At 43.0% G+C, this 15358-nt stretch overlaps 1 protein-coding gene across 1 annotated transcript in view; it reads right to left on the reverse strand.

Annotated features, from left to right (window-relative positions):
- Positions 1-15358, reverse strand: part of LOC140714540 (von Willebrand factor D and EGF domain-containing protein) — a 308836-nt gene that overhangs the window by 191802 nt on the left and 101676 nt on the right. The window contains exon 9 of the mRNA XM_073025817.1: positions 9357-9430. Within this exon, the coding sequence (XP_072881918.1) occupies positions 9357-9430 (74 nt within the window). The remainder of the gene's footprint in view (positions 1-9356; positions 9431-15358) is intronic.

Genomic DNA, 15358 nt, shown 5'->3' on the forward strand with positions numbered 1-15358 from the left:
TAATAGCATTATAATTGGCCCTCTCCCAATTAAATACTTGCCCATACTGTCTGCTCCTATCGCTGTCCAAGGCTATGGGTAAGTTCTGGGAGTTGTAATCTCTGTCTCCAATATTCTCATTCACCAAGATATCAGGCACATGACCAGCTTCACTGTCTTGTACCAGATCCAGTATGGCCTCTCCTTCAATTAGCTACATATTGTATCAGGAATCCATTCTGGATGCACCTAACAAATTCTGCCCCACCTATACCTTTTCGGTCCCTAAGGTTGTCATAGCCGGGGGTGGTAGTGTGGATAAGCTCCCATTAGTGCTCTAAATGGTGTGCGACCTTTGACAACCAAGTCCAACTCTTAGCCTTCACATGTGGCTTAGCTACTGAGCCTGGTGGGACTGTTTCTACTGCCAAGGGAACAGGCAAAGGCAGAGCACTGGCACCTCAAAACCAGTTGCTTCGGGCAGGTGGAGCTCATCAAGCTTAGATGGCAACCCACCGAGGAGAAGGAAGTCTCCACTGCCTTTAGCCATACCCACCCATGGGGCGGGCTTTGGGAGTAAACCCCAAGGAAGAAATCTGGAGCCAGGCTCCCTAAGGCAGTTTGATGTTGTTTACAACTTCACTCTGACAACCTCTGCAACGACACTGGTGCCAAGGTGCATCGGCGCTTACCCTTCCCTTGGACAACATCAGTGACATGAGAGGAGGAGCCCGCTGCATGGGCAACAGCTGGTTCTTCAAATCTTCCCGCCCAGGCTTGCGCCCTGGAGAGGACACAGTCCACCAGAGGGCAAACCCATGATCCTTCGGGATCAACGGCTGCCATTATACCTTTTTCACTAATACCAATGAATGTTAGGAAAATTGAAGTCATCCATGACAACAACTCTGTTATTTTTGCAATTTTCAAAATCTGCCTCCCAATCTTCTCCCTAATGCTTCTGTCGCTATTGGTGGGGGGGGGGGGGGGGAGTTGTACAACACCGCCGATAGAATGATTGCTTCCTTCCTGTTTCTGACTTCCACCCATACTGACTCAGCAAATGACCTCACCATGATGTCTTCCCTTTCCATCCCTGATTAGCAATGCCACTCCCCATCTCTTTATCACCACTCACCCATAGCTCTTATCTATCAACAACTCATTCTCCTGAATAATCCAGCTCCAGTTCCCTAACACGGTCTGTAAGGAGTTGCAACGAGATGCACCTCACACAGATATAGCAGTCAGAAAGACTGAAGCTCTTGCAGGTCTTCAGCATCTTGCATGAAGAGCACATCACAGACCTGGGATACATTATTGCTACTCTGATTAGGCACTAATAAATAAAGAGAGAGAAATTTAACAGGAATCTTACTCTCACCTCCGCTTCTCCTTGTCAAAGCCTCTTGAGCCAAAGCCTTACCTCCCCACACTAACCCCGTTCAATTCCAACAATGGCCGTTCCCACAATGGTCATTCAGCTTAAACCTACTTTTTATTGGCCCTTGCCATATGCCTAGTAACTCAAATGATCATATGCTCCGGAGACAGTACCAACAGGTCCCTCTTGATTTTTAACATCTGGCACATAATCTCCACAAGTATCTGTTACATGATCTCAGGCTCTGCAAAAATTCCCAAAGTGACTCACTCACTTGAAGTTGTTGGCAGAGCCTCCTTATCTAAATTCACAGAGATATCAAATGCTTTAATATTTAACTGGATAAATACCAGCACACAAACACAGAAAGTCATTTGGTGATTGCTACACTTATTTATATTTCCAGCAATTATGGTTGTGAAAAGAAACAATACAGTTCAAAGTTCAAATGTATTATCTAAGTATGTACATCATATACAACCTTGAGATTCATCTTTTTGCAGGCAAACAATGAAACACTGTAGAATTCACTAAAAAAAACACAAAACAAGGCAGCCGCATATCGAGTTTACAATAGAGGATAATTGTGCAAATAGTTAAAAGAAAACAAAAACACAGAGCTGCAGAAGCCCCAGAAATGAGTGTAAGACTGCGGAGCCCGTTCAGTGCTGAGGTGAGTGAAGCCTGTCCCGGAACCCGATGGCTGCAGGGTGATAACTGCCCCCAAATCTGCCCATATACGACCCAAGATCCCTGCACCTCCCACCCGTCAGAAGTACTGAGAAGAGAGTGAGACCAGCCAAATGCAAGCAGATGGCCCCGAACACTTGTTCGCTTCCCACTCACACCTTCGACAATTTTAATCTTGCTTGGCACATTAATCGGCGCAGAGCAATGGAGCCGACCACAGGTTCATCTTCCGCTATCGGGTCTTAGTGCAGCATCTGCCCCTAGCAACAGCCGCCCTAGCCGTACCTGCGCTCTTCAGCCGAGTTCGCCATATCTCCCAGGAGATCACAAGAGTGTCAGGTTGGTTAGTCAGTCCAAAAGTACATCCCTAAAAGGGAAACTACAGGCTGCAGCTATTATTTCGGAGTTCAGAAATATTATCTACTAGAGTATTTAGTCATTTTGAGAGCTGTCTGCAGAACATCACCACTGGTTTCCAGCACTATCTTGCAAATTCTAAGTCGGTGTAATATTGTGAAATGCCTTCTTGATACACTAAGACAGTTATTACACTGTTAATCTGTGGTTTCTAGCTTTACAGCATAAACATTTCATGCCGATAGCCACCACAGTCATCTGTGACAATGAATTCTACAGGTTTCTTTGGCTTAAGAAATTCCTCCTCATCTCTTCTATTCTGATGCTGTGCCCTCTGGTCCTCGATTCCCTCATTAGAGGAAACATTCTTGCCATATGCATTCTGTCTAGGTGTTTCAATATTCAATGGGTATCAATGAAATTGAGGCCCAAATCCATCAAACACTCCTCATACATTAACCCTTTCATTCCTTTCTCACCCAATGGAAGTTCTGTGCCATCAGTATCCTACACTACCTAATCATGACCTCACAATTATCAACCTCAATGTCCTGATTAATGAAGTCTCCTTCACCGACCCTGTCTACCTGTGACTCCACTTTTAGCAAACCACATACTGGGACTTCAAGTTACCTCTGTTCTACAACACTCCGCGGGCCTCTACCATTCACTGAAAAAGTTCCACTTTGATTTAACTTCTCAAAATGTCATACCTCACACTTATTGGAATCCTGTGAACCATTTAGTTTGTGAAAGCTTCAAATAAAACTTGACAAACTCAGAAGAAAAAGCTCCTGCAATCCAGGATACACTATGAATTCCATGCAGTGTAATTCCATGCAATTCTGACCAACTATTCAATTAACAATATGCCTATTTCCAGACTTTGATGTAAAATGCCAAAAGCAGCAACTCTTATCACAGCAGTTTTGAACATCTGCTGAAATTTCAAAACAGCTGCAACAAATAACATTATCTTAATGCAAATCAAAACAACTATGTCATTTTGTTACAATTTAGGCCCAATTACATCATAATGGCACAGAGATAATGAAAGCAATCTTTTAGTGAAAGGGGAAAGAAAGCCATTGCTGAGAAAACAGGCATGTTATTTTGGGTTTAGAGTCAAAACTCATGCAACACACACAAAACACTGGAGGGACTCAGCAGGCCAGGCAGCGTCTATGGAAATGAATAAACAGTTGATGTTTTGGGCTGAGACCCTTCAGCAGGACTAGAGAAAGAATGGTGAGAAGTCAGAGTTAGAAGCTGGGGGTTTGGGAGGGGAAGGAGAAACACAGGGGGATAGGTGAAACCGGGGGTGGGGGGGGGGGTGAAGTAAAGAGATGGGAAGTTAATTGGTGAAAGAGATACAGGGCTGAAGAAGGGGGAATCTACTTCCAATAATGCCCCCTGGAAATTGACTCAGTGGAAATTATGCAAAGTACTTTGATACAGTGAGATTGCAAGTTTAGATTTACACAAGCTGCAGCTGGAAGATAGCAATACAATACTGCAAACTCCAAATGGTCCAGACCAGATAGTAAAAGTTATTTACAACCTTGTTTATGAAAAACACAATTAGATCTGGCATATAACAAGATGGCACAGTAACATGGATCTCAAGTGTTTGGGAACTGGAAGGAAGGGAGAAACTTAAGAAAATTATGTAAACTATAGATATGGTACAGAGCAAATTGTTGGGCACATTTGCTGACAAACCGCAAGGTCCTATTAGGCTTCACCAAAGGGTTAAAAAAAAAGCTGGTGAGATAGTTCGCACTTTGAAATTTTTTGAGATTTCTTGGATATGGGGAAAGCTTTATTTGATTGGAAAATTGCAAATGAGATTCCTTTATTCAAAACGTGATGGACACTGAAAGCAGAAATTGCTCGGCAAGTCGCATCTGTTATTAAATAAAAAATAATAACATCTGTTATTAAAGTTCTAGAAGCTGAAGTTGTAACAGTCGAGCACCTTGAAACATTCACAGTAATCAGGCAAAGCCAGCGAAGGCTTGGGAAGAAAAATCTTGCCTGATCACTTTGTTGGAGGTGTTTGAAGAAGTAATGGATAAAGGGGAACTTATAGTTTTCCAGAAGGCCTTTGATACTGTACCACATCAAAGGTGATTGTGATAAAGAAAAGCGTATGGTCTAGAAAGTAACCTACTAGCCTGGAAAGAAGATCAGCTAACTAATAGGAATCCAAGATGTAATGAGTGGCATGCTGAGGCCTCACCTTCTCACAAGTTATTGGATGAAGGCGCCAACGATACGGTTACTAATGAGACAAAGCAAACACACACAAAATGCTGGAGAAACTCAGCAGGCCAGGCAGCATCTTTGGGAAAAGTAGTCGACATTTTGGTCCAAGACCTTACGAAGGGTCTCAACCCGAAATATCGACTGTCCTCATTTCCATAGATGCTGCCTGGCCTGCTGAGTTCCTCCAGCATTTTGTGTGGGTTGCTCGGATTTCCAGCATCTGTAGATTTTCTCTGGTTCGTGATTGGCCAGAACTCATATTGAACATAAGCTCCCTTGTCCATTCATCCCCCCCATCCCTCCCCACCGACCTCCCTCCGGGCACTCATCCCTGCAAACGGAAGAAGTGCTACACCTGCCCTCACATTTCTTCCCTCACCACCATCCCAGGCCCCAGACAGTCCTTTCAGGTGAGGCACCACTTCACCTGCAAGTCAACTGGGGTGATATACTGTATCCGGTGCTCCCAATGTGGCCATTTATACATAGGGGAGACCCGCCGCAGACTGGGAGACCGTTTCGCCGAACACCAGCGCTCAGTCCTCCAGCAGTGGCGGGATTTCCCTGTGGCCACACACTTCAATTCCACAGACCACTCCCACTCCAATATGTCTGTCCATGGCCTCCTCTACCGTCAAGATGAAGCCACACGCAGGTCGATGGAGCAATACCTTATCTCCCGCCTATGTAGCCTCCTACCTGCCGGCATGAACATCCAACTCACTGACCTCCGTTGATACCCCCGCCCCCCCCACCCCCATCCCAATCTATTATTTTAGTCTGGTTCTCTTTCTCTCTCTTTTTTCCCCCCTCACTATAATCTCCCCCCAGCCCTACCTTTCTTTCTCTTTTATTTCCCATAATTCTCCACCTTCCCCCTAGCCCATTTCCCTCCAGCCTATCACTTCCCAGCTCTCTACTTCATCCCTCCCCCCACTTCTTATCCCCCCTCGACCATACCATGTTACTTCACTCCTGATGAAGGGTTTCGGCCAGAAACGTCGTCACTACCTCCTCCCATAGATGCTGTCTGGCCTGCTGAGTTCTGCCAGCATTTTGTGTTTTTATAAGATTTCTCTCTGTTTCTTTTGTTTTCCTACTGCCTGAAAGCCTTGCAGAACAGGTTCTACTTTTGGAGAGATAGGACAAAGCAGATATGTGAAGATGTGTTTTTATCCATGTGTGCGTGTTTAAATCAGGAGAAGAAACTAGAATATAGAAAATAGAATTTAGGTAACAAATGTCTCTTCACAACCTCATAAAACAAAAAAATAAGGACAATGCTATATTTATAAACTAACTCAATATATCCAACTTTGATTTTCAATCTACAGAAAGTATTGTGATAAATTCACAGAAGTTGAATAAAAACTTTTCTGTGAATCCTTAAATTTAAAGGTACTAGTTACCTTCCTGCCTTTAAAACACCCACAAACATCTATTTGCCACTTGGATGAGTCCAGGCACCATGGGGCAATTGGCTTCAGAGTACTTCAGGTGAGAATATAAAGGGTAAAAGGTCACCCTCAGCTGTTTTTTACAAAGCAGACTATATTGGGGTGCCTATGTGCTGGCCTGTTTAAGGTACACTGACTCAATGGGGCAGGAATTCAAAAGTGGAATACTACACGCAGCCACCAAGTTGAATGCAAATGATCATGGGTGAACTTCTCTTTCTAAAATTACTTTCCAAATAACAATGTATGATCTAATTGGTATTTATTTCATCCAAGAGGGATAAAGGTCAGTTGACTCACCTACTCCTGCTTTGCTGAATCTCACGTTCCAGCATCCACTGATATACAATACTGTTTGATGATAAAGCTATCATTTGTGCAATGTTTATGCACTTGATCACAACGAATAACTAAGTAGAACCAAAAGGCGAGTACAGTAATAAAACAGTTTGATGTCATGCAGATCTATGCACCTTTTTGAAAAGTAATTATCTTGGAAACAGCCAATGCGAGGAGATATGCCGGCCAGATTGGACTGTGTATATGTGTTCACACTTCCTTTTCTTAGCTCATAGTCCCCATAAATAAGATAAAACACTATGTGAGTTGTCAACTGAGAAAAGAAAATCATTCGGCACACACTCAGCACATTGCAAACCTACAACTCTACCCTAAAGTCAACAACACTGCTGTATTCCTGTCTCAAATTGTGTTTGAAATTTAGCACTCCCTTTCACACTGCAAGGTGCCACACTGACTAACAGCAGCACCATCGTCTATAATTGGGAAAGTCACTGTAACCTTCAGTCTTTTTTTTAAAAAAGGATCACACAATCTCTTGACGGCGATAAAGTATGTGGAAGATTAGTTTGCACAATGAGCTTGTAAAGTTTCCTTGCTTCATTTAGATCTCAGTTCTTCTTGGGCCTACCAAGCTGAAAATCATCTCTCTCAACTAACAAAATGCTGAACTTTTGTTCTTTCCATACATGAAAACAAAAAATGCTGGTACAGAGAAGAGTGGTAAACTCTAACAACAACAGTCTGACCTGACCTGGAGATTCTGCTTTTCTAGCCTACTCAAGACCTGCCAGACTTGCTTGTCCAACATTCAGCACTGGATGAGCTGCACTGTTATCCAACCAAATAGGAAAATGAGTGACAACATCTTTCTGATTTCTATCATTGCCATGTCTGCACACTGGGAAAGTGAACTGTGAGAAGGACAAAGGAAGACTTAACGGGATTTGGAGAGATCAAGCAAAGGAATAAGAAGCCGGTAGATGGCGTGTTATGTGGGGAAATAAAATTATGTACTTTGGTCATCATCAGCATTATATGCCATGTTGTATGATACAGACGATCATAGTCTCATGACCATAACTGTTCTTGGCAAAATTTTTCTACAGAAGTGATTTGCTCCTGCCTTCTTTTAGGCAATGTCTTTATTGACCCCAGCCAGTATCAATACTCTTCAGAGCTGTCCGCCTGGCCCCAGTGGTCACATAACCCGGACTTGTGATGTGCACCAGCTGCTCATAAGACAGCCCACCAACTGCTTCAGGTGACCCTGATCAAGGTGGGGGGGTGTGGCTAAGCAGGTGCTACACCTTGCCCAAGGGTTACCTGCAGGCAATTAGATGGAAGGAGCTTTAGGAGGCCGAATAAAAAAAGTATTTTTTTGAAACAGTAAAGCACCAAGAAATGTTCATGAGCATACAAATCCTGATGTGCTGGTTGTGTGATCCAGAAATTAACTTTTATTACAGCAGGCAAGTGGGAAGTCAAATGGCATGTTGGGTTTTTATGCAATAGGGTTGGACTGCAACAGTAAATAAGACATGATGCACTTGTATTGAGTTTTGCTGTGACCACAGTTTCTGCCCTTCTATCCAAGGAGGATCCAATTGACTTTGAGTCAGTGCAGTACTAGTGTGTTAGACTGCTTCTTGAGCTGACAATTCTGTGAGAAGACGTTAAGTAAGATCAGCCTATCTTTACTGGAACTTAGCAGAATGTGAGACATTGCATCTCAAACATCTTGGACAATGAAAGGAACTGACAGAAAAAAATATTATAGCCTGTGACTTCTAGTTGCAGAATCTAAAGTAGATAGATGAATCTCTGTGCAACGTATGAGCCATTATGGGTATGTTGAGAAGATAAAGAGAATCTGCTACCTCACAGGTCTCTGGATGCTTACTTACTGTGCATTTTCAAGACTGAGACCAATCTTAATGAATGAAGACTAAGGTGATCAGGCAGTGGTACGAAGTGGAGGTAAAGGATCAGCTGATCTTATTGCAACGTAATGCATTCTCAAAGAATTATCTGGCATTTCCCTACTTCTATTTTGTTGTTTGGCATCAAGTCCGCTTCTCTCTGCAAACTTGTAAGGACTTACTTAAAAATTTAGACTAGTAGTTACATCATTGTACATGCGCACTATTGCTTGCCACCAACACAAATGTTCAGCTACCTGCTGTGCCTATGGCTTTCTGCAGACTAATGAGCATCTACTAGATGCTCAGTTATACGTTATAAATAAAATGCTTCAGTTGTGCTAGCACTCATTATCTGGTTTGAATTCAGCATTCAGATCCATAACTTGCCTTTACACAGCACCATTAATTTAGAAAAATAACTTGGCTCAGGCAGATTATCAAATAAAATCAGACATTGCCTCATGCGGGTGGGGGGGAATGACCTGCATTCAAGAGACTGTTCAAAGAGGTATGGAGCATCTTAAATAAGGAAGGAGGGGCAAGGAGGCAGAGGAGTTTGTGATGAGAATTGCTGAACCAAGTGCCAAGGCAATTGAAGACACAACTGGAATAGAAATCAAAAAAACATTCAAACCCTGAGCTGGAGGAATGCAAATACTTCAGAAAATCGAGAGACAGAAGAGGTTATCAAAGCAGCAAGGGGATACCACATGGAGATTTGAAAGACTGTGAGAGGATTTGAAAACCAGTCTATTCATGCAGGCTGGAGACAAAATGCAAAGTCAGGAGATACTATACTATGTTTTGGATGCGCTTGGTGACCAGTGTATCACTGATCAGTGTTTGTGTGCTTCCATTTTAAACGTGTTGGGAGGCAGGCAATAGAAGAGTCCTGCAGTCCTCAATCCATACAACAATTCCAGTGGGATCACCAATTACCTGTATTTCCAGGGCTAACAACAATTTACAAAACTGACAACACTGTTAAAAACTGACCTTCCATCAAATGTAATAATATGGGGATCAGTGAACGAATAACAATTTCCTGTTGGAATGTCCTGTACAGTGACCTATATGAAGAAAAACAAAAAAAAGTCATTATACAAAGAAACTATTAAAATTTACTCAATACTTAACTTCACCTATTATATGCACAAATGGTCTGCTAACTATACAACAACAGATCGACAATTAGATGTAAAAGTGCACTTGGCTTAAGGTGAAACACGAGGAAATCTGCAGATGCTGGAAATTCAAACAACACACACAAGATGCTGATGGAACACAGCAGGCCAGGCAGCATCTATAAGGAGAAGCACTGTCGACGTTTCGGGCTGAGACCCTTCGTCAGGACTTAAGGTGAGTACTTTTCTTACCTCCGGTTCTTTGGCCAGCATTAAAATGTAATTTTTTTTGGTTAAAGTGTAGACTGTATCAAAAACGTCCTGTTTTAAATTTATGTTGAGAGTAAGTGCCTTTAGAGGTTCAACGATGCTGCTTTTACTACATTATTTCATAGCTATGTAAATTCTACACTGTGAAGTAAATTCAGATTTTGCTCCTCTGTTCCTTCACTGTTTAAGATTTCCTGATAAGCATCCTCGTGACCAACGGTGCTTAAAGTGAGAGTTCAAGATGTGGCTCTTCAAAATGTAACATGCACCAGTGAGCAAAGTTGGGTCATGAAGCTTAGCAGCAGCTGGCTACATTCAACAGAAAAAAAATTCACTCCATTGCACTTCAAATATTTAGAACTTTAGTTTTAAACAGATGCAGCATGGATTAAGAATTAACTGTCGCCTGCTTTGAATTAGGAATCAATAAGAATCTTCACCAACCAGGACATGCCCTCTTATCAGTACTACCATCAGAGAGAATGTACAGGAGCTCAAGGACACACACTCAAATTTTTAAGAATGGCTTATTCCCCTCCACCATCAGATATTGATCAGTTCAAGAGCCCATGAACACGTCTTCACAATTTAGCTCTATTTTGCATTATTTATTTCTTTCTATAGATTTCTTATAGCAACTTACAGTAATTTTTAAATATATTGCACTGTACTGCTGCCACAAAGCAACACATTTCACAACAGAGGTCAGTGATAATAAACCTGATTTTGAAGCAAACACCCAGCCACCTGCCCACCACCACACCATTTGGTTAGGCACTGACTACCATCACTTTTGTTCTAACTACAGCTTCCTGAAATTCTGCTTCTGTCAATCATTTCTTGCCATTTTTGAATTGACTGCTGATCAGGTATTTGCAGAGTGCCTAATTTAAAGTCTCTCCAGACTTGTGTCACCAAAATTGAGGAAGACATATTGATCGTGCTGAGCTTACGTATCCACAGGATGTCTACACTAGTTAATATCTAAGCATTACACTTTAACAATCATCATGACAGTAATACAGGGAGTGTAAATAGGTAAATTGCTTTATTTCTGTCGCATGAACTGAGATACGGTGAAAAACTTCGCTTTGCTTGCCGTCCTTATAGATGATTTCAACTCATCAGTGCACTAAGGAAGTGCAAGGGACAACAACAACAAAATGCAGAAGAAAAAGCTATAGTTACAGAGAAAGTGTTGGGCAGACAGACTTATCACTGCGGTACAGAAGCTGTCCTCAAGGCTTCATGCTGAAGGGAAGGGAGAGAGAAGAAAGAACATTTGGATTGGATGGAGCCTTTGATCCTGTTGGCTGTTACACCAAGACAGACTAGCTTCCATCATGTGCAGAACTGCGTCCACAAATCTGCAGTTTTTTGTGGTCTTGGGCACAGTATTTGTCATCACAAGCCATGATGCATCTAAATAGGATAATTTCTTCGGTGTATCGATAAAAATTGGTGGTCAAACAAAATGTCAATTTTCTTTTAGCCTCTAAATAAGCTGCAGCTGAGCTTTCTTGCCCATGATTCCCATGTGGATGAACCAGGACAGAGCAGTTGTCATGTTTGCTCCTCGTCACATGAAGCTGTCAATCCTCTCAGCCTCAACACTACTGATATAGAGTGAAGTGTGCACACCGCTGCTCTTCCTGAAATCAATGACCATCTCTTTTATTTTGCTGACATTGAGGGAGAGCTTGTTGACATGACACCGTGCTACTAAGCTCTTCATCTCCTTCCTGTGCTCTGACTCATCATTATTGGGGATATGGCCCACTCTGATAGTGTCATCTGCAACTAGTAGATGGAGTTAGAACAGTCATGAGTTTATAGGGAGTAGACTAGGGGGTCGATGATGCAGCTTTGTGAGGCACTAGTGTTGAGGATAATCATGATGGAGGTGTTGCTGCCTGTCCTAACTGATTGCACTCTGTTGGTTAGGATGTCAAGGATCCAATTGTAAATGGAGGTGCTGAGCCTACCATCTAGGAGTTTGGAGATGAGTTTGCTTGGAATTATAGTATTGAAGACAGAGCTGTAGTCAATAAATAATTGTCCAGCAATGGTGTCATTATGTTTAGATGATCCATTGATGAGTGTAGAACCAGGGAGATGGTATCTGTTAAACTGCAGTGGGTCGAGATTGTTCGAGTTGCTGGTTTTTTTGAATATTGTGACCAATCTGGCAATATCATGAACAATCTGGCAATATCATGACCAATCTGGCAATATCATGAACAATCTGGTAACATCACGAACAATCTGGTAATGTCATGACCAATCTGGTAACGTCAGGATTAATCCTGTAGTGTCAGAATCAATCCGGTGATGTCAGGATTGATCCGATAATGTCAGGATCGATCCGGTAAGGTCAGGATTAATCTGGTAATGTCGTGATCAATCTGGTAGTGTTACCTTCTTTTGTTTTAGGTACCAGGATGATAGAGATCTTCTTGAAGCAGGTGGGATCCTAGGATTGATGCAGGGAGATATTAAGATATCTGCAAATACTCCCACCAACTGATCAGCACAGGATCTAAGGACACCATTGGGGTGTCCATCAATGCCCGATGGTTACTGGGGAAGAGTGAGCTGATGTCTGCCACAGTGACCGTGGGTACAAGTGCTCTGAAGTTTGTGGGGGCAGCTGGTGACATTCCTTCCCCTTTATGTTAGAAATGTGTGAAGCTCATTGGGAAGGGATGCGTTGTTGTTGGCGATAATGACTGACATAATTTTGTAGTCCATTGCAGCGTGTAAATTACAACTGACAGCTCGAGTCTGCAATGGTATTGTCTCTTGGCATCCTGATAGCCTGACAAAGGTCATAACTCAATTTTTTGTTCCACGTTTTGAACTCTGCAGTCCCACTTCAGAAGGGAGTGGGTATCCCAGTTCATGCATAGTTTCCGTTTTGGGAACAGTTACTTTGTCCTCTTTGGTACACAGTGCTGACTAAGTATGTGAAAGCTGTGGCATACTTATCTAGGCTAGCTGCTGAGTCTTTCGATGTGAACCAGCCTACTGACTCAAAGTCGTTGCGTAGAAGTTCACCTCTGTCCATGGACCAGCACTGTATGACATTCTGGACTGACAACTTCTCTGGGGATCATCACCTCGCTGTGGTGGAGGGGTCTGTGAGCTCCTGAGATCTTGAGAGCAATCAACTGAGACCTCAACAGTGAAGGTGGCAGAAGGTGATGACACATCACAACGGCACTGAAGGTGGAGGAAGGCTGCAGCAGTGAATCGCTCCCAGTAGTCTTGCAGCCCATGCCACTGGACCCTGACCCAGATCTGTCAAGGGCCATGTGGTGGCTGCCCGTGCATCAGCCTCCTCACTTTAAACAAAGTCAAACACAGGCTTTCTCCATTAAAGGAATACACCCTAACATCCCAGATTAAGTCCCGTGGCAATCAGCAAGTGGTGAAGGGGGCAGGATTGTGAAGTCTGGAAGCCCCTCAGCAGCTGCAGCCACAACTGATCAGCCCTATTAAGGATCCACTCTGCTCACCCAACTCGGGGAAGGGGCTGGAAAAGATACTCTAAAAATAGCCTACCTCGAAACCTCCCGTCTGGATTACAGTACCCAGAGGGATCACCATATACAGCCAGAAAGAAAGAAACATGATCTTCTTGCACACTCTTAAAGGTAGTGCAACCAGTGACTGACCAGAGAGGAAAACTGCAAATATCTCCAAAGAACTGAGGAGATGCCAGATTGACTTAGCAGCTCTTTCTGAAACCCATCTGGCACATGAAGGGCAACTGAAGGGGCAGAAGGGTGGTTACACCTTCTTCAAGGGAAGGCAGCTGACGAGCCCAGGATTCATGGTGTTGAGTTTTCAATAAAGAAACAGCTGGTCAGTCAACGTTCTGAACTTTCTATGACAATCCGTTCAATGCTTTCCAACAACCAGATGGCAAACACAAGAGTGCTTATGCATGAACTCTTGAATGAAAAAGAGACCTTTTCTGCTTGTCTAGAGCTGACACTATCAAGCACCCCCAAGGTTAAGATAACTCTCTCAGGGGGCTGCAATACCAGGGTTGGTTGAACTCTCCTTGACTTTGCCATCGACTGAGCTAGGAACCACCGTGATGCAAATATCACAAAGGCCATGACTGGCAGAGATAATTGCTGGAAAGATCATCACCTGATCCATCAGACTCACAGAAAAGAGAAGGGTCCATAGAAGCAAACCAAGCCAAGACTAAACATGGAAAGCTGGCTTGACACTGCCACCCAATAGCATCTTCAGGCCTCATCTGGGAAAACCTCCAAAAGGAATATCTGCAGGAAATTGAAGAACACTGGCTCTGTTTAAATCGACCGTCCTCAACACCTGCAAAAACAAGTCCAGAAAACATCAGGATCGGTTTGATGAAAACAACATGAAGTTGGATAATATCTCCAAGATAAGGAAAGCCTTTTGCGCCTGGCAGAATGACATTGGCAGCAAGACCAAAAGAGAAGCTTACACCAGAGCCAAGGCAAGTATCAGCACAGGGTGAGAGAGCTAAAGAACTCTTTGTAGAAATCCAGAGAGTGGCAGACTCTGGTACCACAAGAGGCTTCTTCAATGCCACCAAATCGGTCTATGGTCCAAATTACTGTAGATTAAACCCTCTACGCTCAAAGGATGGAAAGAAGTTGCTAAAGGATTGGAAGAATATCAACAATCGATGGAGAGAGCACTTTCAAGAACTTCTTAACTGCAACAGTTCTGCTGAACCAAATGTTCTTAACCAAATCCACCAGAGACCTTAAGAGAAGACATGTGAGAACCTTCCAGTATGAAAGAGGTCCATGAAGCCATCAGGAGCCTGTAAAGCAACAAGCCCACCATTCCTGACAGGATCCTAGCAAGAAGATGGATAAGCACTCCTGCACCACTTACATGCCCTACTCCTGAATATCTGGAAAAAGGAAGAACTGCTCTCAAAGCTCAGGGATGCTCTAATAGTGACTATATTCAAGAAGAGAAACCGGGGAGATTGGGACACTTACAAAGACATCTCCCTTCTAGTAGCAACAGGTAACGTGTTTGCACGTATCCTTGTCTACCAACTTCTTCCACTATCTGAAGTACTCCCTGAATCACAGTGTGGATTCTGACCATCTAGAGGTACTGCAGACATTATCTTCACAACATGTTAATTACAGGAAAATGCAATGAACAAAGGCATCCCTTGAGTCAGATTTGATAAAGGCATTTGAAAAAGTAGACTGCCAAGTTCTCTGGTGTAAACTATCAAGACATGGCTGTCCAGACAAGTACCTACAAATCCATGATGGCATGTCAGCCACAGTATTCAGCAATAATGGTGTTGAATCAGAACCCTTCACTGTCAAGCAGGATTGTATCATTGTACACACACTATTTGCCATTTTTATTGCTGCCGTCCTTCCCCTCCTTGGACAAGATCTGCCACAGTCAGATATAGAGGCTTTTCAACTTTAACCAGATCAAGGCCAAGATCAAAATCAGCATCACCAGCATTATAGAGCTTCATATCTGGATGACAATGCCATCACAACACACTCGGCAGAATAACTGAATGCCTTTGCCAAGGCATATAGTGCCTTGAGTCTTGTT

The sequence above is a fragment of the Hemitrygon akajei genome, chromosome 2, assembly GCF_048418815.1.
Source record: "Hemitrygon akajei chromosome 2, sHemAka1.3, whole genome shotgun sequence".
Taxonomy (NCBI): domain Eukaryota; kingdom Metazoa; phylum Chordata; class Chondrichthyes; order Myliobatiformes; family Dasyatidae; genus Hemitrygon; species Hemitrygon akajei.